The sequence below is a fragment of the Cricetulus griseus genome, chromosome 6 (genome assembly GCF_003668045.3).
Source record: "Cricetulus griseus strain 17A/GY chromosome 6, alternate assembly CriGri-PICRH-1.0, whole genome shotgun sequence".
Classification (NCBI taxonomy): Eukaryota; Metazoa; Chordata; class Mammalia; order Rodentia; family Cricetidae; genus Cricetulus; species Cricetulus griseus.
The window spans coordinates 47,942,115-47,966,689 of record NC_048599.1 but is presented as its reverse complement, the minus strand read 5'-3'; the positions used below and the strand labels follow the sequence as shown (position 1 = coordinate 47,966,689).

Here is a 24,575-nt window from a genome sequence, read left to right as displayed (position 1 = left end):
GTCTCCTATGCTCAAGCTATACCCAGTGAGACAGACAGACCACTTCCTGTTGCCTGTGAGTCTAGATTTAAGAACTCTTAGCTCTTTTTCTAGCACCACATACAAGGGTGAGCATTGTTTTGTGAAACCTTGTTTCAGTTATGGCTGTGTGTGTATGTGTGTGTGTATACATATACACAGGCTAAGGATATGGCTCAATTGGTAGAGTGCTTATCTCACATGCATGAAGCCCTGCATTTGATTACCAGTACTGCATAAGCTGAGCGTGGTGGTACATGCCTATAATCCTAGCATTGGAGAGGTAGAGACAGGAAGATTAAGAGTCAAAGGCCCTATTTGTCTATACAGGGAGTTTGAGATTAGCCTGGAATACATAAGACCCTATTTCAAAACAACACACACACAAGGCTGGTGAGATATGTCAGTGGGTAAAAGTACTTGCTATGCAAATCTGATGACCTGAGTTTGATTGCTGGAACTGAAAGTGGGAGAGAAATGACTCTCAAAAGGTGATCTCTGACCTCTACATGTGCCCTGTAACATGTACATGTCCAAACTTACACATACACATTACTCACATAATATAGTAACAAATTAAATTGTAAAAAATTTAAAAGCTACATATAGTGGGGTGACTTGAAAGAAAATGCCACCCAAACGGAATGGCACTAAGGGAGGTGTGGCCTTTTTGGAGGAAGTGTGTCATCGTGGGGGTGGGCTTTGAGGTCTCCTATGTTCAAGCTACACCCAGTGAGACAGACCACTTCCTGTTGCCTGTGAATCTAGATTTAAGAACTCAGCTCCTTTTCTAGCACCATGTCTGCCTACATGCTGCCTTGCTCTGCGCCATGACAATGGACTAAACCTTTGAACTGTAAGCAAGTCACCCCAATTAAATGTTTTCCATGCTCAAGTAAGACATAATACTTACTTCCCCATTCAAGGTTTGTATGTGAAAGGCATTTCTTCCTAAAGGTTATAGTAAATAAAACAATAGGCTGAAGAGATGGTTTAGTTCAGATCTCTAAAACTCACATAAAAGTCATATGTGGCTGCAAAACTCACATAAAAGTCATGTGTGGCTGCACAAGCCATGTGTGGCTGCACACACCTGTAATCTACCTTGTGCTAAAGAGGCAAATACAGGAGGTCTCAGGAGGTCTTGGGACTTGCTGGCATGCCAGTCTAACCAATTGGTGAACTTCAGGTTCAGCGAGAGACCCTGTCTCAAAAAATAAAATAGAGAATGATTGATGGAGACACACCTGATATTACCCTGTGGCCTCCACACACACCTACATGTGCACACACCTAAATGTGCACACACTGACACAGACACACAAAGAGCTGAGAATATAACTCAGTTGTAAAGTGGGTGGTCAATCACTTGAAAGGTTCTGTGTTTGATCCCTAGAACAGAACCAATCAACCCCACCCCCCACCACACACACACCAAAATAACTCTTCAAATTCTCAAGTTGGTGATGTAGCTCCATTTGCAGTAGCCCTGTCTAGCATATACAAGGCCCTCAATTTGATTCCTTTCCCACATAAACCTGCAGTGCTGATACACACCTGTATTACCAGTACTCAAGAGGTGAAGGCAGGAAGATCAATATTTCAAAGTCATCCCTGGCTACATAGGAGTTCAAAGCCAGCCTAGACTATATGACAACCTGTATCAAACAACAACAAAAAATTTGAGCCAGGTGTTGGTGGTGCCTTTAATCTCAGCACTCAGAAGGCAGAGGCAGGTGGATCTCTGTGAGTTCGAGGTCAGCCTGGTCTCCAGAGCGAGCGCCAGGACAGGCTCCAAAGCTACACAGAGAAACCCTGTCTTTAAAAAAAAAAAAAAGTTGAAAGCTACTGGTTATAAGTAATTGAAGGCTTATAACAAAGAAGATAAAGGACATTAATGAGGTCAGCCATTAATCTAGATGACAAAAGCAATTTTGAACCACTTAGAAGCAATTCAACCTTCAAAGGGCCCCTTTTCCTTCTGGCTAAAGGGTTCTCACAATCTTTCTATTCTACAGGAAGGGCATGAAGACAGCAAAGATGAGCACTAAGGTACAAACTACTCAGAGATAAAAACCTTTAGTTTCAGGTTTTCCTTTGGCATATTTTCCCTCTTGCCTTTTTTTGAGGAAGAGATATTATTCAAAAGAAAAACAAGGAATATGGACTATGTCCCATGTATTATTGAGTATACTGAAAAAAAATTCAAAGCTTTCAAAGAAATTGGTTGGGTTTGCTTATTTTGATTTTTTTTTTTTTTTTTTTTTTTTTTTTGAGACAAGAGTCTTACTCTGTAGCTCAGGCTGGTCTGGAACTCAGTATGTAGCCCAGGATGGCATGGAATATGAGGCAATTCTCCTGTTTCAGCCTGACAATTGCTAGTATTACAGGTATGAGCTACTATGGCCAGCAAAACTGCGTATCAATTTAAAAATATTTATATGGGGTTGGTGGTGGGGGAGTGTCACACAACATGCCAAAGCATGTGTGGAGGTCTAAGTGAAGGACAACCTGGGAAGCTGACACAGGACAATTTATAGAGTTCAAGGCCAGAATGGTCTACACAGTAAATCTGTCTCAAAAAAAGTTAGGAATTGATTGGAGATATAGGCTTAATGTTGAACATTTGCCTCAAATCCACAGGCCTTAGGTTAGATCTCCAGCACCACAGAAATGAAACCCCTCCATCTAGGAATGCACACACAGTTTGGAAAGTAATGTGTGCATGTAGAAATTAACTAGACTGGACAGTTAAGTTCAGGATATATTCTCTTTTGTTTAAAGTTGAGGTACATTAAATTAAACACTGAACTGGATTCCTCAGGTCTCAGACATGTAAGGACTGAGCATCTACATCCACACTCTGGGCAGGGTCAAATCTGTTTCTTCTTCCATCCAGTGCTCAGGGATAGGAAGGGAAGAGTCAAGAGGAATTATCTACTAGGTACTGGTCTACCAGGGACTAAGGGATTTCCTAGAACATGGGACTTTCAATGCTGAAGTGGGGTAAGTCCTGGGCAAATGGGATGAGTCACCATCTCTAAAAGGCAGCCATCTGTGTACCCCAGAGCTTGAAGCAACCAAGCTGACTTTTGTTGTTGCTGAGGTTCAAAACCTGGAGGCAGGGAAATATAGAGAGCTACTTTAGAGGAGATTAGGGTGACCATGACACTCTGAGCACTTGAAAGAAGACCCATTTGGGGCCTACACAAAAGTAGCTGACTTACACAATGGAACTTCTGAGTTTCACAAGAATGTAATGGAAAGTAATTCTGGAAGATACATATATTTTAAAGAGTAGGTCCAAACAGGTTAGCGGGGAGGTGGGTCATCTGTCAAATACTGGAAAAGCATTTAACTTTAACGTAGGTGAAACACTGATGCAGTGAGCAATTTCAGAAATTGGACACTTTAGCTTTTAAAGACACATAGTACTTCTTATAATTTCCAAACTGAGTTACCTGTCCATCCAAGAAAAAGTGTGACTTGCAACAATTTTCAGAGCAAGTTAAAATGAAAGACAGCTCTCCTAGCGTTTCCCACACAATGTCCATTAGGACAGAAAGACTAGACACAGGTGTGAGCCTAAAAGGTGCCTGCAATTTGATGTTATTTGCAGGCAAAGCAAAGGCTTAGGCACCGTATGAGGCACATGTGAAGTTTTATTTTTATGATGCTGGGGATCAAATCCAGCATCTCACACATGGGCGGCAAATATACTGTCACTGACTCACATCCTTAACCCTGTTTTTGCTTTTTGGAAAAAAATTGAGCAGCTTTTCCTCTTAGAAAACTATCAAGATTAGCTGGATGTTGGTAGCTCAAGCCTTTACTCCCAGCAAAGACAAGTGGATCTCTGTGAGTTTGAGGTCAGCCTGGTCTATAGAGCAAGTTCCAGGACAATCTCCAAAGCTATAGAGAAATCCTGTCTTAAAAAAACAAGAAAAATATCAAGATTAACAATTTACTCAATACCTCAGTATTACTGTCTGAAAACTCTGTGGGATCCTGAGTAAGGTAAGGAGGCAAATTTGACTCTGACCTTGTTACTTTTCTTTAGAGCCTTATTTCATGTGCTTTTAAGTTTCTCCTGAATTTTTCAACTTAAATCAATGCCTATTAAACCCTAACTCAACACAATCTCATTCAGATCTTTTCTGTGATCCTAAACCTCAAGATACCATCTTGATTCTGTGTCTATGGGTTGCCTGACTTACCAAACAGGGCTTACCTAAACTGCTTCAGATAAACAATGAATTTTTTTCAGACTTACAACTGTCCTATTGGCTAATCGTGGTGACACCAGCCTTTTAATACCAACACCTGGGAGGTGGAGGAAGGTGGCTATCTGTGAGTCTAAGGCTAAGATAGGGAGTTCCAAGACAGCCAGGGCTACAGAAAGACCCACCTCAAAAATAAAAACAAGCCAGGAGGTGGTGGTGGCGCATGCCCTTAGTCCCAGCACTCAGAAGGCAGAGGCAGATGGAGCTCAGTAAGATTGAGTTAAAGACCAGCCTGGCCTACAGAGCAAGTTCCAAGATAATCAGCACTATTATACAGAGAAACACTTTCTCAAAAAGCCAAAAGAAAAAAAAAGAGTGCTTACTGTTCTTGTAGAAAACCCAAGTTTGGTTCCCAGCACACACGAACAGACATAATAGTAATTAAAACAAAAATAAAACACCACCTCAAAATAACTAAATTAGACTAATAAAGAAAAAATGCATAAGATTTTGTGGCTCAAGGTCATTTTGAAGATGCTTATTTATTCTGAGCAAAATACACTACAGCAGCTTGCCATTACCATAGGTTATATACACTCCGTAGTAACATAAAAATAGCTACAGGCTCTGCAACAGAAAAAGTATACCCACAGCTACTTGATAGACGGTTTTATTATCCACCTACACTTTTGTAATTGGTTGGAAGACAGGTTGAGAATCTCTATATCAAATACTTAGGACCAAAGGTGTTTCAGATTTCAAGTCTGGGGTATCTGCATGGACTACCACTTGAATATCCCTGATCTGAGATCTATCAGTACTCAGTATCAGATTTTGGAACATTTTTGACTTTGATTTCCTGGCTAAGGATGCTCACCCTATAGGTGTAGAGTGTGCACCTATTGCTTTTATGAGCATAAATGCCCATGAAGGTACTTCAGAGAGCAGAGGTGAATACTTTCTCATGGAGGTATGCTAGCTTCTCTAAGCGAGTCCGTTTCAGTAGTGGAAGCCATTCCCAGTAGGATAATTCTACCACGCGGTACCCAATTCGAACCAGCTGCCTCCTCTTCATATTGTGCAGTCCAAGCAGAACCCTGGTACCATAGCAATATTGGTTCTTGTTTGTCAACTGAATAGCTAGCTTCACTAGTGGAGGCTGCATGTGGGCTACAGGGCACAGGCCATCTATCCCCACATCCCCTGATCTGTCTGTCACATTACAAGCAGAGTCCACCAAGGGTCCGGCTGTCTTCTTTCTTAACTCCATAGGTGGCTGGCCAGTCTCTAACTCACTTTCCCTCTGGAAAGACCTCTTGGCTTTTGCCTTTAGCAACCGGTTCATCAAACCATCTGTGAGGCTGACTCCCACCTGCTTAAACCGTAATTGGGCTACATCATCTGTTGGTGTTACTTCGATGTTAATTGGCAGTGGCTTCATGTTAGCATCAAGCTGAACCTCTAAGTCAGAAGATCGGGTGTGAGGCAAAATCATATGATGCTTGATGTACTGGGGGCCACCTAAGATGGTCTCAAGTAAACAGAGAGCTTCTAAGAACTCGGGCTTTGACCTCATATCCTTACGTGCTAAATTCCACAGGTTTACAGATGCCTCTTGCTGAAGGTGAGAATTAAGACGATTGCCCTCGTAATCTGGACACTCAATGGCAACTGTACCATCAAGAGTATACAGTTCCTTAGTGAGTTCAAACTTACTATTCTCTTGAGCTAACCTGACAAATTCTGGACTTAGAGCAACATTGATGAACTCAGTCGGAAAGTATTCAGAAAAAGCCAAGCCAAGAAGGGAGGTCAGAAGGTGCTCCGGGTACTTGTTGAATTCAGGCATCTTTCTGTGGATTTCATTTATCAGACTGGAATAAAATTCTTCTGTGTTGGGTGGTTTATAGTTCAGGGTTCCAAATGACCACAGAATTTTGGCAACATCTTTACTTCGACAGTGTGTTACCCTTGGAGGCAAAGAGGCAGCTACTGCATTCATTACTCTTTCATCCAGGAAGCGTAAGGCGGAGCAGGCAAGAGTGAGGTGCATAACACCCTGAACCCCCAAAGAAGGGATTCGCTGAGGAGCAATTTCTCCAAACCGCCTCATGAAATTCACATGATCTACATGAGTAAAGCGGAACATTTTAAGAATGTGAACTAAGGTGTGGTTGCTGAGATGCTGCATGTTAGCACAAGCTACATCTCCAATTTTCCGCATGACAAATTCAGAGAGATTACTACTTGATTTAAAAAACCCCAAACAGATTGTACCAACCTCCTCTAAATTTATCAGATCAAAATACTTAAGGATCAGTGATTCTAGTTTTTGCATTAGGTCCTGTGGTACCTGACGATTTTCACCTATTATATAAATTAAGTGAATCAGTTGAGACAAGGATAGCTCTTTCCAGTGTAAATGAAGGTAACTAAAAAAAAAATTTAAAAAACGAGGCACTCTGTGGCCTAAGTTCCGCCAGAGATCAGCGACCAAGAGAAGCTGATCCAGATTCATCTCCCACACCTGACGGCAAAATCTGGTTTCATACACATTCAGCATTGAAGGGGAGAGAGGTATTCTTAAATCAACAAAGGCTTTCAAAATACTGATCAGATCTGAGGTAGTAAAGAGTTGCATGTTTTTCACACTCAGTTGGCAGAGCAAAGCAAAGCTGTTACTGGACAGCACAACAGAATGCTGTTCCACTGGCAGAGAGCTCAGCTTACAAAAATAAGTAGTAATGACTTCTGGCTGCAGTTTATTTTGATGAACTCTGACTTTGTGCAAAATTAGTTCACCTTCTGAAACAGACAGGGGCTGGTGAGTCTCGGATCTGTTATAGCTGTGAAGCTGGTACTCTGGCCTTAGCTTTAAGAACACTCGGGTTCCTTCGAAGGAATCAAAATACTCTACATCCTCTTTACCAACTCTTTTGGTAGAGGGTGAGCCTGGATGCAATGTGCTGGCCTTAAGGGTAGAAGCTTTGTTGAATTCCAAACTCAGGTGGGCACTGCCGGTTGAGCAGATTCTCTGTGACAAGGTGGTATTACCAATGTTCTTAACTTCTCTGGCAGGATGGCAGGAGCTATTACGTTCAGGAAGGTTCTGTCCCCCATGATGTATGCTGTTTTTCATATTCCAATATGCCATGCTTTGGGCTGCACAGTAGGCAGAAGGATTACAAGATGCTTGATATTTTAAAAGTTTTAACAACTTGAGAGTGGCTGCCATTCTGGAGCCTGTACTGATCTTTTTGGCAGTCAGAGGACAGTCCTCACACGTGTGACTAGGCAAGTTCTTGTTTATATGGTACTTGATTAGAGACGGACAGGGAGATGTTCCACAGAAACTGCCTGTGAATCTTCGGCATACCACAAGAGTCGTGGGCCACAAATGATGGGGCCAGAATTGGTGCCAGATACTGAAAAAAGGGTAGATGAAGAATGAGTGGCTTCTACCTATAATACAAAATTTACACATTATAAGAAATAGGTGCAGCCAGGTGTGGTGGCACACACCCTTTAGTAGCAATGCTTAGGAGGTAGAGGCAAGAGGAGCTATTGGAGTTTCAGGCCAGCCAGGACTATCTTGTGAGGCCCCATCTCAAAAGACAAAAGGAAAAAAGAGATATAAAGATGCAGGTTGGACCACTGTCCATGCAAATGTTTAATGTTTTCGAATGCCCAAAGCACAAGCATCAAGTGTGAAGGACAAATTGTGCTTTGCAAACAAGAAAACCTCACACCAGAAGCAGTATTATGTGGTTTCTAAACTGCTACTTGACATAAACTCACTTCCTTGTAGGGAAGGACAGGATGGGGAAGGCAGATTTCCAAAAGGAAGCTGGGGATACAAGTAGGCAAGTCATTCCATTTCTTTACTATCAACATGTATGAGTCCTCTGGAGAATAAGAACACTTGTAAAAGCTGCTGTGTTAATAGTATAAAGGAAAATAGGAGATTTGCTTTATTTTTCAACATTTATTTGATGTGTATGGATGTTTTGTCTGCATGTATGTCTGTGCACTAGTTGTGTGATTGGTATCTGAGGTCAGAAAAGAGAGTTGGATCCTCTGGAGCTGGAGTTACAAGCACTTGTGAGCCACTAGACTTGGGTGGTGGGAACTGAGCTCAGGTTCTCTCAAAGTGCAAAAAACAAACAAACAAAAAACAAAAATCACTGTTCTTTTAAGCTTTTTTTGTTGTTGTTTATTTATTTATGTGTATGGGTGTTTTGCACACCAGAAGAGGGCATGAGCTTCCATGGGACTACAATTATGAATGACAGAGAACAGCTATGTGGGTGCAGGGAATTGAACTCAGAGCCTCTGGAAGAGCAAACAGTGCTCTTAACTGCTGAGACATTTCTCCAGCCCATAACAGGCACTTTGTGATTCTATTCTTCTAGGTTCAGTTTTTGTTGTTGTTGTTTTAAAACAGTGTCTCGGGCTGGAGAAATGGCTCAGCGGTTAAGACTATTCTTCCAGAGGTCCTGAGTTCAATTCCCAGCAACCATGTGGTGGCTCACAACCACCTTAATGATATCTGGTGCCCTCTGCTGGCAGGCAGGCAGGCAGAAGACTGTATACATAATAAATAAAATCTTAAAAAAAAAAAAAAAGTGTCTCACTGTGTAGTCTTGGCGGTCCTAGCCTTGGTCACTTTGTAAACCAGCCTCAAACTCAGAGGGATCTTCCTGTCTCTGTCTCCCAAGTGCTGAGATAAAAGACATAGACCACCACATCTGGCTGAAGTTCAGTTTTAAAATGAAAATATGCTAGGGTTAAGAGAGGATTATGCAAGAGTAGTACTCTGACTGACAAAACTTAGCAGAAGGTACCAACACAACTCTGCAATGACTCTTTACGGTAGGAAGGATCAGGAACTAAGACTAGCCAACAAAATCTAAATAATGAGGACTTCCATTTTAGAAAACATGAAGAAAACACAGGAGAAATCCTGAACTCCAGGCACAGCTTTGGGAAACTTTAATGCTGGCGTCAAGGAGGAGGACAATAATCTCAGCTTCTCAGCAGGTCGAAACATCTCTCCAGTCCCTTAATTTGCTTAAAGCAGGCACAAACTTTAATTAATTATAATGACAGTAACCCTCACAGTTCTTACAGTACAAACTTAATTATAGAGCCTGGCGGTTTGGGCACTATTCCTCTTAGAAAAGGACAACTGTCCTCTTTAGGCTGCTTTGTTTTCTGAGCTTAGGCTGGCCTCCAATTCATGACATTCTTGCCTCAGTCTACTTGCTAGATGCTGGGATTACAGATGGGTGCCATCACACCCACTTCCAGATTGCTTAGAACAGAATTTAGACCACTAGTACAGATAATCAGGACCTGGGATGCATACTCAGAAACTCGTGAATGGGAATGGGGGTAATCGAAGTTCAGAAGCCTGATCACCATTGGTCCCTAGTAGAAAACAGCCACTCAAAGCTGTGCTTCAAGGTACAAGGAATCCCACAGTTCATATGACTGTCTGCTGACAAGCCCAGGGACAGCACAGGTCTCCTCGGGGAGAGGCAGATTGGCAATGCTGCCACTGAATCAGGCACTAACTAGGTACTCACTTGGCTGGAAGCAGTACAATTTCCATTTTTCCTCCCACGGGGAAAAAAAATGAGCAGGCCATGAAACTGGGTCTCCCATATTCCTCTACCTCCTCTTGAAAAAAACAAAGGTGTTGTGTCCTCTGGGACTGGAGTCTCGTATATTAACTACCATATAGGTGTTGGGAACTGAACTGTCGTCCTCTGTAAGAGCAACAGTGCTTTTAACCACTGAGCAATCGCTCCAGTCCATATTCTTTCTTTCTTCAATGTTTTTTTTTCATACTTACTAGCAAATTCCAAGGACATGTGAGCAGCCAATCAACAGACCATACAAGGTTATTGCTGCAAAATTTCCATGAAATGATCTTCTGAAATCTCTTCCTCTCTGCTTTTAGCCTGTTAGGTCTCAAACCCTGGACAAATGACTGAGGTACCTATTTAATATATCAAAGCACGCCTAGCCACCAGGTTCTCCTAGCATCCCTTAGTCCCTACCTGTTACAGGGTGCTCATGGCTGGCTGCCCTCTCCCCCCAGAGGCTCTTCCCTATATCATCCAGACATTCTGGTTACCCGCTCTTTATATCTTTTGCCCTCTTGGCTGCTGCACCAGGTTCCCTTTCTCCCTTCTCCTTTCCTATCTCAGTCTCCTCACATGGCTTAGGGTCATGTCCACTCTGGACTCCTCCAGATGTCTCTGCCTCTGGCAACACTCTCCCTTTTTATCCACAGTAAACTTTCTCCTCCACCATACCTGGGAGCAGTCATGTCCTGTCCAGGGCTATGCAAGGGTACCAACAGGCCGCATTGGAACTCATGGAACATGGCTGGGCTGTTGGCAAAGCCATGCATGAATGATCTTTGGAGAGGCAACTCCCTGAGGACTGACTATGTGTCCTGAGGACCTCATGCTGTTATTCAGCATAGCTCTGATTGTTGCCTTCATGGTCACCACATCCTCATAACCTATGTGTTGTATGAAAACTCTGATGGGGTTTCTGGAACCTCACTGAGCAATGTTATTGGTACTTATTATTATAATAGTGATTGACTTTTTCCAAGCATTGCTGCTAGAGCAGATTAATGATTCAACCACCATCTTTAGAAAGAATTTAGACATGTACAATTGTTAATAAGGTTAGGTTAAGGTGTTTTTGTTAATGGCTTTGAGGCAGAAAATCTTGGGGACAATTTAAAGTTTAGAAAAACAAATAGTTGAACAAGACACTCATAGAGGTCAGGGAACAAAACAATGGCAACGGGGCTATTGCTGGCTCGGATAAGTTGGTGATCAAAGGTAATGATTAATTCCTTATCACATTTCTGCCCTCAGCTTCCTGATATGATTTAATAAAAAAACTGTTGATGAGTGGGTATGCACCCTGAGGATTTCATATATAAAAGTTTAGATTTAAAATTCCTTTAAGACTTTTTTATAAGATTACCTTTCTTTATAAGATTATAAGGTAATCTTTTATAAGGTAATCTTATATTATAAGGTAATTATAATTATAAGGTGATTGATAATCACTTTCTAAAGTGATTGATTCTTTCTTTGTAACTAACAAATGCAGCCTGCCAGCAAAGGATCTAGCTAATAAAAACACCTTGCTTGCTTACACTGTTAATCTATAACGAACTGCTTGGGTGTGAATGTATGTGGGTTCTTGGGACAACTCATTTTTCACCTGTAATACATAAAATGTTTAATCATGTAAAGGATATGGAAAACATGTTGTTTTTTACTTGTATTCATTGTAATCATTCACATGAAAAATAGAATGTAACCACATTGGAATTTTTATACTGCTTGAGAAATTTTGCTGTAAGGAAAAAAAATTAAGACATGAGAGAAGGAAAACACTAAGAAAGATATAGAAGGAAAGATGAAGAAAGAAGACATCAGGAAATAGTTAGAAGGAAGTCATCAAGAAAGATACAGAAGGGAACATCAGGGTAGAAGATTGAAACCAAAAAGAATAGAGTAAGAAGTCTGTATGTTTTTCTCACGACTCTGCATCTCACTCTCAGTCTGACTACATCCCTCTACAATGTCCTTTCTTATTTACTTACTTATTTATTTGTTGTTCATCTGGTGCCGAAATCTAGGACCGGTAAAGTCCTTTCCTTCTCTGTTTCTTTTTTTTCACTCAGCCTCTTCTTACCAGAGTCCATAAGGAGCCAGGACTGAAGGGCAGGCCAAAAGGTTTTATTCTGCCTACCAGGCTTCTTTCTCTGGGTGACAGCAAAGTATGTTTTAATTTCATGGTAAATCTTTATACACTGGGTTCCTTTTTTTGAGACAGGAAGGATCTCACTATGTGGTCCTGGTAGTCACTAGGTAGACTAGGATGAACTTTGAACTTAGAGATCTACCTGCCTCCAAGTCCCTAATGTGGCATGTGCCACCATACCTGGTACTACATTTGGTGTTTAACGTGCCCAGCTTCAACTGCTCAGGTGGTCACAAGCTACATCCTTGGGCCCAAATTAAACCCTGTACCTGATTTCCATAAATAAAGTTTTTTCTGGACATATCTAATGTCTGTGTTGGCTTTCTCAATACAAGAACTGAGTAACTGTCTCAGAGATTGTACAGCTGTAAAACAAGTGTTTCTTATCTAGCTCTTTATGGAAAAAGTTCACAGTCCCCTGATACAGATCACTAGTTATTTGTGACTAAAACTACTAATATGAAAGAACGTATCAATTAACAACAAATTCTCTGTTTACTTTTAAATTGTATCTATAGTTGTTTTTTTATTTTGTTTTGTTTTTGTTCCCCAGGCAGAGTTTCAAAACCCACACTGGCCTTGAGCCTATGATCTTCCTGCCTCCACTCCTTATTACAGGCATGTGCTGCCATATCTAGTTTATAAATGGTAATTTTTATAGTTTTTTATTTGTTTGTTTTCTAAGAATGAGTGGAACAGTGCAGGCTAGTATCAAATTCACTATGTAGTGGGGACTGCCTGACCTTCTGAGTCTCCTGCCTCCTATCCTAGTGCTTGAGCTGCAGGTGTGTGCTACAATGCCCGTTGGATGAGGTATTGGGGACTGAACCCAGAGCTTTCTGCATGCTAAACAAGTACTTGACCAAGTGAGCTGTATCCTTGGGCCTATAAACAATAATTTAAAAAATTACTTCCCTATGAGACAGAGATGTCTCCGTGGTTAAGTGCATTTGCAGGTCTAATAGGGGACCCAGGGTCAGTTGTCAACACCTGTATGGTGGCTCACAACCAAATCCAGTTCCAGGGATCTGACACCCTCTTCTGGCTTCTGTGGGCACTAGGCATGAATGCAGCACACAAACATATACATGCAAGGCAAACCATTCATACATATAAAAAGAAATAAATATAGAAAACATTTTTAAAAATTACCTTTATAAACCAAGTATGGTGGTGCACAGCTTTAATCCCAGCACTTGAATGGCAGAGGCAGGTGGATCTCTGAGTTCAAGGCCAGCCTTGTCTACACAGAGTTCTAGGACAGCCAGGGCTATATAAAGAGATCTTGTCTCCAAATAACCATTGGGCTAAGCTCCTGGAGTACAATCAAAGTGAGGGAGAAGCCATAATATGAACAAAGGAGACAAGATCATGATGGGGAAACCCACAGAAACAGCTGACTGGAGCTAGTGAGAGCTCACTGATTCAGGTCTGACAAATGGCGAACCAGCATAAGACTGAACTAGATTCCCTTAATATAGGTGATAAAGTTGTGACTGGGACAATATATGAGGCCACTGGCAGTGTGTCCAAGATCTAACACTAATACACAAACTGAATAGTAGAGCCCATTCTATATGGACAGATACCTTGCCCAGTCTAGACACAGGGGTGTGGGGATAGAGAGGTGCCTTGGCCCTGCTCAATGAGATGATGAGATGGACTTAGTGAATTCCTAGGGGAGGTCCTACCCTCTCTGAGGAGTAGATGGGAGGTGGTGGGGAGAGTAGAGGGAGTGGGAGGAGAAGAGGAAGGAGGAATTAGGATTGGAATGTAAAAATAAATTAATAAAAGAGAGAGAGAATCTTGTCTCAAAAACACAAACAAAAACAAAAGAAAAAAAGGGGGTAAGGAAAGAAAATTACCTCAATAACTAGACAGGTGACACACACCTGTAATCTCTGCACTCAGAAAGCAGAGGCAGAAGGATCTCTCTAAGTTGAGGCAAACATTGTCTACATAGTTCTAGTTTAGCCATGACTTCATACTGAGACTTTTGTCTTAAGAAAGAAGGCGCCAGGCACTGGTGGTACACACCTTTAGTCCCAGCACTCAGGAGGCTGAGGCAGGTGGATCATCTCTGTGAGTTTGAGACCAACCTGGTCTATAGAGCAAGTTCCAGGACAGCCGCCAAAAGCCACAAGGAAACCCTGTCTCGAAGAAGAAGAAAGAAGAGAGATGAAGAAAGAAGAAAGAAGAAGAAAGAAGGAAGAAGAGGAGGAGGAGGAGGAGGAGGCTGGACTGGAGAGATGGCTCATCAGTTAAGAGTGCTGGCTGTTTTTCCAGAAGATCCAGGATTCAATTTCCAGCCATATGGTGGCTCACAACCATCTATATAATTCCAGTCCCAGGGGGGTCAATACCCTCTTCTGGCCTCTCCATGCACATAGTACACAGACATATATGCAAACAAAACACCCACACACATAAAATAAGTAAATAGAAGGCCATGGCTACATGAAAGCCCGTCTCAAAACAAAGACAAAAAAATAAATAAAGTTCTAAGATGGAAATAACAAGAGCCCCAACTGTCTTGGGACCTCTTCTGTACCAATGCTGTCTTTTTTTCTTTTCCTAATTAAAATCTGTGTTAGTGAACAACAGGTTTTTAAATTTTTAAGACATAATTATTTTTACAACTATTTACTTAATGTGTGTGTGTTTGTGTATGTGGAGACACTCATACCATGGCACATGTGTGAAGGTCACAAGACAACTTGCAGGAGTCAGTTTTCTTCTTTTACTACAAGGGTCCTAAGGACTGAAGTCAGACTGCCAGGATTGGTGACAAGTGCCTTTAGCCATCTCAATGACCCAAAAGAATGGGTTTTATTTATGACATGTCCATATATGTACATCACTCTATACTGCTGAGATTCACACCCCTCCACTATAGTTTCTTGTCCCCATTCTGCTTTTACTATGGTGTGTGCTATACACACGTGGAGACAAGAGGTCAATGTGATGTCTTCCTCGATAGCTCATCACTTTATTTTTGAGACAGGATCTGTTACTGAATCTGAAGGTCACAATTGGCTAGACTGGCCAATGAGCCCTGGGGATCTTCCAGTCTCCACCTCCCAGGAGGGCTAGGATTACAGGCACATGACACATCATATCCAGTTTTTTATTCAAGGTTCTGGGAATCCAAACTTGAGCCCTCAGACATGTGGGTGAAGCACTTTATTCACTGAGCCATCTCCCAAGTACCACCCCTACTTTCATGTGTAGTCTAAATTCTGCACATGAGACAACATGCAATCTGTCTTTCTCCCTTTCTCCTCTCATTAGTCTCCCTTCAAGGCTCAGAGGCTAAATGAACTATTTGACATGAACCAACCCCCATATCCCTTTAGGTTTTTGGGGGGAGGATTTTTGTTTTTTGGGTTTTTTGGTTTTTTGTTTGTTTTTTGTTTTTTCGAGACAGAGTTTCCCTTTAGTTTTTTGAGACAGGATCTCATTATGTAGTTCTGGCAGGTCTGGAACTTGGAAGAGTTCTGCCTCTGCCTCCCAAGTGCCACCACATCCCGCTTAATTCTCATTCTAACAATACTTCTGTAAGGTAGGTTTATTATTTCAGTATTATTTATGAATAAGAGATTTTACAAGATAAAGGAAATTCTCACAAGAAAAAAAAAATCTTTCATATATGGTAACAGAACCAAAAAATGGAATGGAGCTTGCTGTCAAAGACTCCAAAGGCCACACTACTAGTATGCAGAGGTAGCTGTCGGCCCGAAAAATATCAATTATGGTATTCCAGATACAGGCCTCAAACTCTATCCCAGGAGCTCAAATCTCCCATTGTCTTTCAGATGTCCGGCTAATTACCGATGGATGGCTTGGCCTCAGTGGAGAAAGTCTCCTAGTTTGCATAACAACAGACCTAGGCCCTGGGTGCACCAGCACCTGTTCTGAGGGCTTGTTTTCATGCCTAGGGACTGTTTAGGGATGTCTCTAGGATTAAACGAATTATTTGATATCAGCTATATACATGATAGTAGATGTCTTCTGTGGTCAACCCCACTGTTGGAAAGCTATTTAAGAGGATGCTTGAACAAACCGTGGACTCCAGACTCCAGCATAGACTGAGAGCCCTCCTGAAATGACAAGATGTCTGTGTCTCATCTTTTATCACCATTGGGTAGCTAGGAGTTTCCCAGTCCAGCACTCTCCGACTCAGGGATGGACCTGGGACCATTCGGCTGGCTTAAATCGCAGCCCCAAAGACATCAGTCCGGAATAGATAGCATCTGTAGCGTGGGACTAATACAAGCCAGGCCCCGCAGGTAGCAATACAATTCACAAAGGAGAGGTCCAGATCTGGGAGCAGGGCTGAAGAAGCTACTCTCCCAGATTTCCAGATGCCAGAATCTAGAGTATTAATATATGATCAGCTCAAGAGCATCTCCTACCTATCACATCCTAGTGTTCTAGTTACCACTATAGTTAGTTCACCCTACTTATAAAAAAAATAAAGAGCCGGGCGTTGGTGGCGCATGCCTTTAATCCCAGCACTTGGGAGGCAGAGGCAGGCGGATCTCTGTGATTTCAAGACCAGCCTGATCTACAAGAGCTAGTTCCACGACAGCCTCCAAAGCCACAGGGAAACCCTGTCTCGAAAAAAAAAAAAAAAAAAAAGAGAGAAGTCTCAAAAACTGACAACTATATGAAAGAATGGATATTGCAGAACATTCTACAAAGAAAGAGTATCATTAACTGAAGACCCAAAAGTTGGCAAGAGATACTTGAGATGGAAAAATTAAGAGTTCTAGGGGCTGAGGGGCTAAAGAGATGGCACGGCAATTGAGAGCATTGGCTGCTATTCCAGAGCGGTTGACTGCTTAAGCAGAACAGTCTTTCAGGAATGGGTGTTGATTCCCAAAACCCACATGGCTCATACCATCTGTAATTCCAGTTCCAGGGGATCTAATGCCCTCCTCTGGGCTGTATGGGCACTGCATGAACATGGTACATAGACATACATGCAGGCACATGAAATAAAATAATTCTAAAAAAGAAGAGGCACACAACTTTAATCCCAGCACTTGGGAGGCAGAGGCAGGCAGATCTCTGAATTCAAGGCCAGGTTAATCTACAGAGTGAGTTCCAGAATAGCCAAGGCTACACAGAAAAACCCTGTCTCAAAAAAAAAAAAACAAAAAAAAAAAAAAAAAAAAAAAAAAAACCCAAAAAACAAAAACAAAATAAGTAAATAAACAAACAGTTTTAAGGGCTAGTAAGAACACTTGCTCTTGCAGAGGACCCTAGCTCATTTCCCAGCACCCACATGGGGACTTACAACTCCAGTTCCTGAGATCTGATGCCCTTTTCTGAACATTGAGGGCACCAGGTATGCACACAGTGCAGATACATACGTGCAGGCAAAAACCTTTCTACCTGTAAAATAAAATAAATTTAAAGGAAATTTTAAAAAGAAGAATTAAGAGTTTTAAGATGCTGGATATAATAACACATGCCTTTAATGTACTGGTGAGAAAGAGGCAGATATATCAATCTAAATTTGAAGCCAACCTAGTCTATATAGCAAGTTCTGGGCCAGCCAGAGCTATGCAATGAGACCCTAACTCAGGAAAGTGGGAGAGTGAGTTAGTTTTAAATTAGGTGGGGTGTATGTATAGTATGTATAACTATACATAATTATAACCCAAGGACTTAAGAGACTCAGACAGGATTGACACACGTTCAAAGCTAGACTAAACTAAATAAAAGCCTATCTTTCCAAAATAACAACGGATAAACAAAAATACTTAAGAGTTCAACACAGGAGAGAAAAAAAGAGAAAACTCAAAATAGAGGAAAGATCTCAGGGCAAGAACTGCAAGCAGATAAAAAGAACAATCAGTTCATATTGAACAAAATAGATGGGCGATATCTGGGAAAGAACTTCTAATGGATAATCTAGGGATGAACAAACAGAAAAATAACCCAGTAATAACACCAACAGAAATTATTGCCAGGTATACAGGTATACACTATAGGCGTAGTGGTGCATATAACCTCAGCACTTAAGAGGCTGAAGCAGGAAGATCATGAGTTTGATGCCAACATGGTCTATACTGAGATCTTGTTTCCAATTTTTTTTTTTAAAAAGGGGGGAGGGGCTGTATAGATAACTCCTTGATTAAGAAAACTTTCCGCTTTTCCAGAAGATCTGAGTTCAGTTCAGCTGTAACTGTACCTCCAAGGGATGTGATAACCTTGCTGGCCTTTGCAGGCACACTCATACACATGGCACTTACTCACATACACATATACATAAATAAAGTCTGAGCCAGGTGGTGGTGGCACACACCTTTAACCCCAGCACTTGGGAGGCAGAGACAGGCAGATCTCTGTGAGTTCGAGACCAGCCTTGTCTATAAGAGCTAGTTCCAGGACAGCCTCCAAAGCCACAGAGAAACCCTGTTTCAAAAATAAAAAAAAAAAAAAAAAAAAAATTAAGAGTCTGTTTCAAAATCAAAACAAAGAGAGGGAGGGATGGAGGGTAGGCAACACTAGCTATAAGATGGCTCATACCTGAAATCCCAGGTACTCAGGAGGCTGAGCTAGGATACAAAATTCTACCTGGGCAACTTAGTGAGTCCCAGTTTCAAAACAACAATGTGGTTAAAAGCACTTGCTGCTCTTTTGGAGGACCAGGGTTCTACTCCCAATACCCTCATGGTGGCTAATAACGATCTATAATTCCAGCTCCAGAAGATCTGATGCCCTCTTCTGAGTTCCATGGGTACCAGACAAGCATGTAGTGCACATATATTCATTTAGGCAAAACACTCATATACATAAAATAAAACTAAAAACAGAAACAATAAAAAGGGCCCATGCCCATGAGTGTAGCTCAGTATTTGTCCATTGACTACCATACTGAGGCCCTGAGTTCACTGCCTAGTACCTCATGAAAACAGGAAGAAAGAGCAATACAAATGTGTAATATGAAAGAGCTGCTCTAAAACTTCTCTTAATCATGTTGCTATAATACTGGATCAAACCTCAAAGAAAAAGAAATAAACCAATAGGTGCAGGAAGGAACAGACTGTTGAAAACGATTTTGGGGAACAAAAATGGAGGAGGAAAATGGAAAGAACAGAGTGTTACAAGCTCTATTGAACTATTTAAATCACAAACATGCGTAACTTTAACAAAAATTAAATTTACAAAATACATGTGCTAGAGGTGTGGTGATGCATGCCTGTAATCCTAGCACTTGTGAGGTGGAGGCAGGAGTCATGGTCATCCTTAATTATCTACTGACTTTGAAGCCAGGCTTGGATATATGAGACCCTGTCTCAAAAACAAAACAGCCAAGTCTAACCAGGCGTGGTGGTCCAGGCCTTTAGTCCCAGAACTTTTGAAGCAGAGGTAGGTGGATCTGTGAGTTCAAGGCCAGCCTGGTCTGCAGTGTGAGTTCCAAGACAGCCAGGGCTGTTACATAGAGAAACCCTCTCTTGAAAAGCCAGGTCCTGAGATCAATTCCTAGCAACCACATGGTGGCTCATAACCATCTGTAATGAGACCTGGTGCCCTCTTCTGGCGTGCAGGCACACATGCAGGCAGAACACTATATGTATAATTAATAAATAAATCTTTTTTAAAAAAGAAAAGTCAAAACAACAACAAAAAGCCAGCCTAGTGGTGCATTACTTTAATCTCAGTACTAGAAAGGCAGGAGCAGCTCTGTGGTTCTGAGGCCAGCCTGGTCTATACAGCAAGCTCCCAGCTAGCCAGGGCTACACAGCAAAAGGGAGAAGAAGAGTAAGACAGTAGGAAGAGTGTTGCAGAGGAGACAGGTACTGACAGGTAGAGAAAATAGGTGGACAGAGAGTTAGTTAATTCTTATTTCCTCAAGGGTTCCCAGAGTACAAACAAGAAACCTGGAAACTAATTAATTGCTGGCTCCTTACAGGGTCCAACCTGACTTCACTACACTAAGCTCCCTGCCTAATTTAAATTTTCTAAACATATCCTCTTCTCTATCTCCTCTTTAGGGTGCTAATAGACCACAGCAGTTTCAGAGCATTGGAATTTCCAAAACTGCTCAACTACCCAGAACAATGTGATAATATAGAATCCAGGAATCTTACCTTTCTATCTTCCAGATACATGCCTCAGCAAGGCCATCTTAAACCACAGTCCAGAAGTTAGAAAAAGGGAACCAGGCAGAAAAGTGCATCCATGGTAACTGTGAATCAATTAAATTATATGACACATTTAGTATATTCAAATTACCAACTACTGATTCTCTCTCTCTCTCTCTCTCTCTCTCTCTCTCTCTCTCTTTTTTTTTTTTTTTTTTTTTTTTGGTTTTTCGAGACAAGGTTTCTATGTGGCTTTGGTCCTGGAACTAGCTCTTGTAGACCAGGCTGGCCTCGAACTCACAGAGATCAGCCTGCCTCTGCCTCCTGAGTGCTGGGATTAAAGGTGTGTGCCACCACCGCCCGGTTCATATTGTCTTTTCTTTTTTTGCAGTGCTAATAATCAAACTCAGGGCTTCATAAATACTAGGCTTACTCTAGCCTTAGTCCCTAACTTTTTTCTAGGAGCTAAAGTCTCCTGATGGAAGTCTACCAAAAACAAAGGCTTATAAACTGACAGTAAGGATCCTAAGCTGTCAGTGAGATGTTAACTAGGACATTTCTTCCCTTTTGTTCCCACATAGGAGCAGAGTCTACCAGTAGTCTAAGAAGGTTAAGGCACAAGTGCATAAGACAAGGGTCTATGGGCTAAACCAAAACAAAAATCAAAGCTGGGGGAAGGGAAGCCCAAATCTAGCACAAACCATCCCTTTTTCCTCCCTTCCTTTTTTTTTTTTTTTTTTAAAAAAAAGACAGGGTCTCAGTTGGGCAGTGGTGGCACATGTCTTTAATCCAGCACTCAAGAGGCAGAGGCAGGTGGATTTCTTTGAGTTTGGGGCCAGCCAGGTCTATAGGTGGAGCTCCAGGACAGCCAGAGCCACCCAAAGAAATAGTGTTTCAAAGAAACCCTGTCTCCATAAAACAAACAACAAAAAAAAGACAGGGTCTCATGTATCCTAGACTGAATGAGGGTAAACTACAACATGACTGCTCCTAGGTATGGGTTGAGGATTATTGTAAATATGAAAGAGAGCATGAGGAGAGGCATCTGGAAGAGTCCAGGGTGAACATGGTGGACAGATTGCACCGGGCCATGTGGGAGAGGGAGGCAGAAGCCAAGAGGTGATGGGGGAGGTCCTTCTGTGTGTATGTTTGTCTTATTGGTTGATAAATAAAGCACTGTTGGCCAACAGGGAAGCAAGTTAGGCAGGACTGGGAGAGGAGGATTCTGGGAAATGTAATAAAGGGAGATCGCCATGTGATCCTGGGAGGAAAGGACACACATGTCCGGCATCCTCAATAAGATAAGTCCTTATAAAATATATAGATTAATAGTTATGGTTGATACTTAAGACAGAGCTAGCAAATAAGAAATCCTAGTCATTGGCCAGCAACAGTGTAACTAACATAAGACTCTGTGTGTTATCTGGGGGCCCTGAAGCAGGCAGAGTTATGATTACAAAGAGGTCAGGAGAATGGGCACTAAGGGCAGTGGCCAAGAGGCAAAGGGGCCCTTAGCAAAAGGGCAGGTAGTCAAAATGGCTGAAGATATGTAGGAATCAGAGAAGCTGGGGGAACGGAAGCCCAGCTCCTGGGCTGGAGAGTTTAGGGTAAAAGCAGGGTATGACAGCCAGGATGACTCTCTAACAGGTACTGAGAGTTGCTGGTAGAACCCGGCAGCCAGTGATATGATATGCTAAACAGGCACTTCAGCCCTAATAGTAGCCAGTAGAGGCAGGCCTTGAACTCCTGTGTGATTGGATTATAGGCAAGAATGGCTAAAGAGCAGTCAGGTAAAGATAAATATAAAAATCCACACAGTCATGAGAGAAAATTCCCAACAATAACTCCAGTCACATACAACCAAACACTTGGGTTTTTATTGTTGTTTTTTTTACCTGTTTTTCCTATTTTTGAGGTTTCAAAGTAAGAAACTTCAGATTTCCCCCTTTTTTTTTTAAGTGGGGTGGGAGAGTGCAGAGTCTTACTATAGCCCTGCCTGGCCTTAAACTCACAGAGATGTGCTTCCTCTATTTCCTGAGTGCTGGAATTAAAGATATGCACTACCACTCCTGGCCAGAATTCCTTTATATATAAGTTGACTTATGCCAGGCGGTGGTGGCGCACACCTTTAATCCCAGCACTGGGGAGGCAGAGGCAGGTGGATCTCTGTGAGTTCGAGACCAGCCTGGTCTACAAGAGCTAGTTTCAGGACAGCCTCCAAAGCCACAGAGAAACCCTATCTCGAAAAAATAACAACAACAAAAAAGTTGACTTATTGGCAGGAGAGATGGCTAAATGTTTAAGAGCACTGACTGCTCTCCCAGAGGATCAGGGTTTGATTCCTAGTCCACACTTTGGCTCACAACCAACTATAAATCAAGTTCCAGCAGATCCGATGTCCTCTTCTGGCCTCCTCCACATGGCGTACAGACAAGCACAAAGGCAAAAGGCCATATACATAAAATAAAAATAAAGAAAAAAAAAATTAAGTTGGCTTATTTACACAATGAAAGCCAAGGCTTCATTGGGGAGCGGAAAATAACAACCCACTAAGTGTGGAAGACACACAGATACAGCAGACCCGCATAACTGCCAAAATGACCCCACTTTCTCAGCTCTATGAAGCAAGGAGTAGTCTTCAGATTTTAAACTGGTCACCTAGGGCTAGCCTGTGGCAACTGAGGGCAGCAGGCCTAAGAACCTAATTCTAGAAGAGCACTTTCTGAGTACTCACACTGTGGGCAAAGTATAGAAAATATGAGCACGGAATACCAGTTATCTCTGACACTGAAGTACCCAGATAGGAACTCCACAGGATGAGGCAATCAATGCCCAGATGTCCACACTGAGTGAACAATGAAGCCCCCAAGAAGACTCATGAATGTACAAAGTATAAAGGCTCCTGTCCAAAGTTCCTAGAATCAGAGCAAAGAGATGTCAAGATTTGAACAGAAAGGGAGGAAAACACTACTACCTCGAGTTGGGCTCGTACAACCAGGGACTGCTAAAAAATGAAGGAATAGGTCCCACTACCTCACCCCATCCCAAGCCCGACTCCGCCGGGCGGTGCGGGAGCACGCCTTTAATCCCGACACTTGGGAGGCAGAGGCAGGTGGATCTCTGTGAGTTCCAGGGCAGCCAGGCTACACAGGGAAACCGTGTCTCGAAACACTCCAGAAAGAAATAAAAGAAAAAGAAACATCGACTCCCGGGACCCACCCAAGACCGGCTAAGTCACTTTCCAAGGGCTTTGCGTGCACGCCAGACTGTGGAGAGGGGCGGAGCAGAAGGTATCGTCACAGCCCTGTGAGACACGTACAGACACGATCTCCACTTCACAAGGGGTCAAAAGCGCTTTCAGAGAAGTCTTTCGCCCACAGTCACAGCAGCCTGGAGCGCCGAGGGTGGCCCAGATACTGAGAGGGGCTCCGGCTGGGAAGCACCGCCTCCGCGCGGCAGGCCCGGGAGAACCAGGGAGACGGAGCGCGCCGCCCGCCCGGTGGGGCAGGCAGTAAGCCGAGTATGGTCCTCCCCGGCAGCCCACTCACCTGAGGGCCCTAAAGGGAGCTCCCCAGAGCCAGTCCCAGGCCGCAGACTGAAAGTCAACACACACACAACCCTGCAGCATCAACCGCTCCACAACTCACTTCCGGCCAGCGGCCTTCTACTTCCGCTTGCGTCAGTCCCGGAGCCGCCGAGGCTCAAAAGACCCCAGTCAGCGTTTTCCACTGGCATTTTTCTAGTGTCAGATGTAACGAGGTAACCTATGCCAAATATAAAGAGGCAACCTAGATTGTTCAGAGGGAAAAGTAGTACCCCGGATGGATCGCTTTGGAAGTAATTGAGCGGCTTTGCACAGGCTCGAATCCTAGGGATACCATCAAGGTTTCTGAAAAGTTTCTGCACCCCGTAAGCCTCGCCGCCACCAACGCACGCAGCAATCCAAATTAGACCAAATCAAACCGCATTAGAAAAAAGCCCACGTTTAGTGCGTACAACGCTTCCGGATAGTTTTCCAGCTCTCCCAGAGAGGAAATGGGAACGAGAGAGTAGAAAACCACAAGTCTGTTTTCTGAGGGAACAGTACCCTGTGGGAGTGGTCTTGAGCATCTGTGTGTGTGTGTGGGGGGGGGGTCATCATTTGGTGGACTTTCTGAGATGCAGAGGGTTTGGAGAGAGATAGGAGAGGGGCCTTAGGGTAGAACTTCCACCAGAACATCCCAGACTCTCTGGCTATATGGATGGATGCCAGGGGCTGGGGTGAAGCTTTCACCAGAACAATTTTATGACTTTGAGAAGACACATAAACCTTTCAAGCCTGGTTTGTCATCTATACAATGAAGATAATGATGCATTCCCAATAGTGAAAATGTTTATGCTTTCGGAAGAGGAACCAGCAATAGGTAGACAGAAAACCGGTGCAAGGAGCCAG

The 24,575-nt window shown here is 42.6% G+C and overlaps 2 protein-coding genes across 11 annotated transcripts in view; both read right to left on the bottom strand.

The window, feature by feature from the left end:
• Positions 1-23,730, bottom strand: part of Ubox5 (U-box domain containing 5) — a 39,693-nt gene extending 15,963 nt beyond the window's left edge. For 2 of the 5 annotated variants that reach the window (XM_027421787.2, XM_027421793.2), the window contains exons 1-2: positions 23,692-23,727; positions 20,150-20,247 (exon numbers count right to left, since the gene is read on the bottom strand). The gene's annotated coding sequence lies outside the window, so the exon portion shown is untranslated. Of the gene's footprint in view, positions 1-1,111; positions 1,223-11,883; positions 12,004-20,149; positions 20,248-23,691 lie in introns of those variants that run through there. The other 3 variants (XM_035446220.1, XM_027421788.2, XM_035446221.1) reach the window with 3 other exon arrangements.
• On the bottom strand, positions 4,765-23,732 carry Fastkd5 (FAST kinase domains 5). Of its 6 annotated transcripts, none has more exons than XM_027421785.2 (3): positions 23,692-23,732; positions 20,150-20,247; positions 5,154-7,666 (listed from the first exon to the last, which is right to left on the bottom strand). In XM_027421785.2, exon 3 carries the CDS (start codon positions 7,474-7,476, stop codon positions 5,179-5,181), a length of 2,298 nt encoding a protein of 765 aa, XP_027277586.1. In that variant the 5' UTR covers positions 7,477-7,666; positions 20,150-20,247; positions 23,692-23,732; the 3' UTR covers positions 5,154-5,178. The 6 variants fall into 6 exon arrangements, with proteins under 6 accessions (XP_035302108.1, XP_027277586.1, XP_027277587.1 ...); XM_027421786.2 differs by having other exon boundaries at positions 5,154-7,703; positions 23,692-23,729; XM_027421784.2 differs by lacking the exons at positions 20,150-20,247; positions 23,692-23,732 and adding exons at positions 9,830-10,012; positions 10,099-11,872.
• Positions 23,733-24,575: the final 843 nt, after the last annotated feature.

Excerpts from the sequence above, each read along its gene's own strand:
- Fastkd5 (XM_035446218.1), bottom strand. The coding sequence starts at position 9,891 with ATGGCCTGCTCATTTTTTTTCCCCGTGGGAGGAAAAATGGAAATTGTA. Across the intron at positions 7,667-9,829 it reads ATTGTACTGCTTCCAGCCAA|TATCTGGCACCAATTCTGGC; the intron begins GTGAGTACCTAG and ends CCCTTTTTTCAG.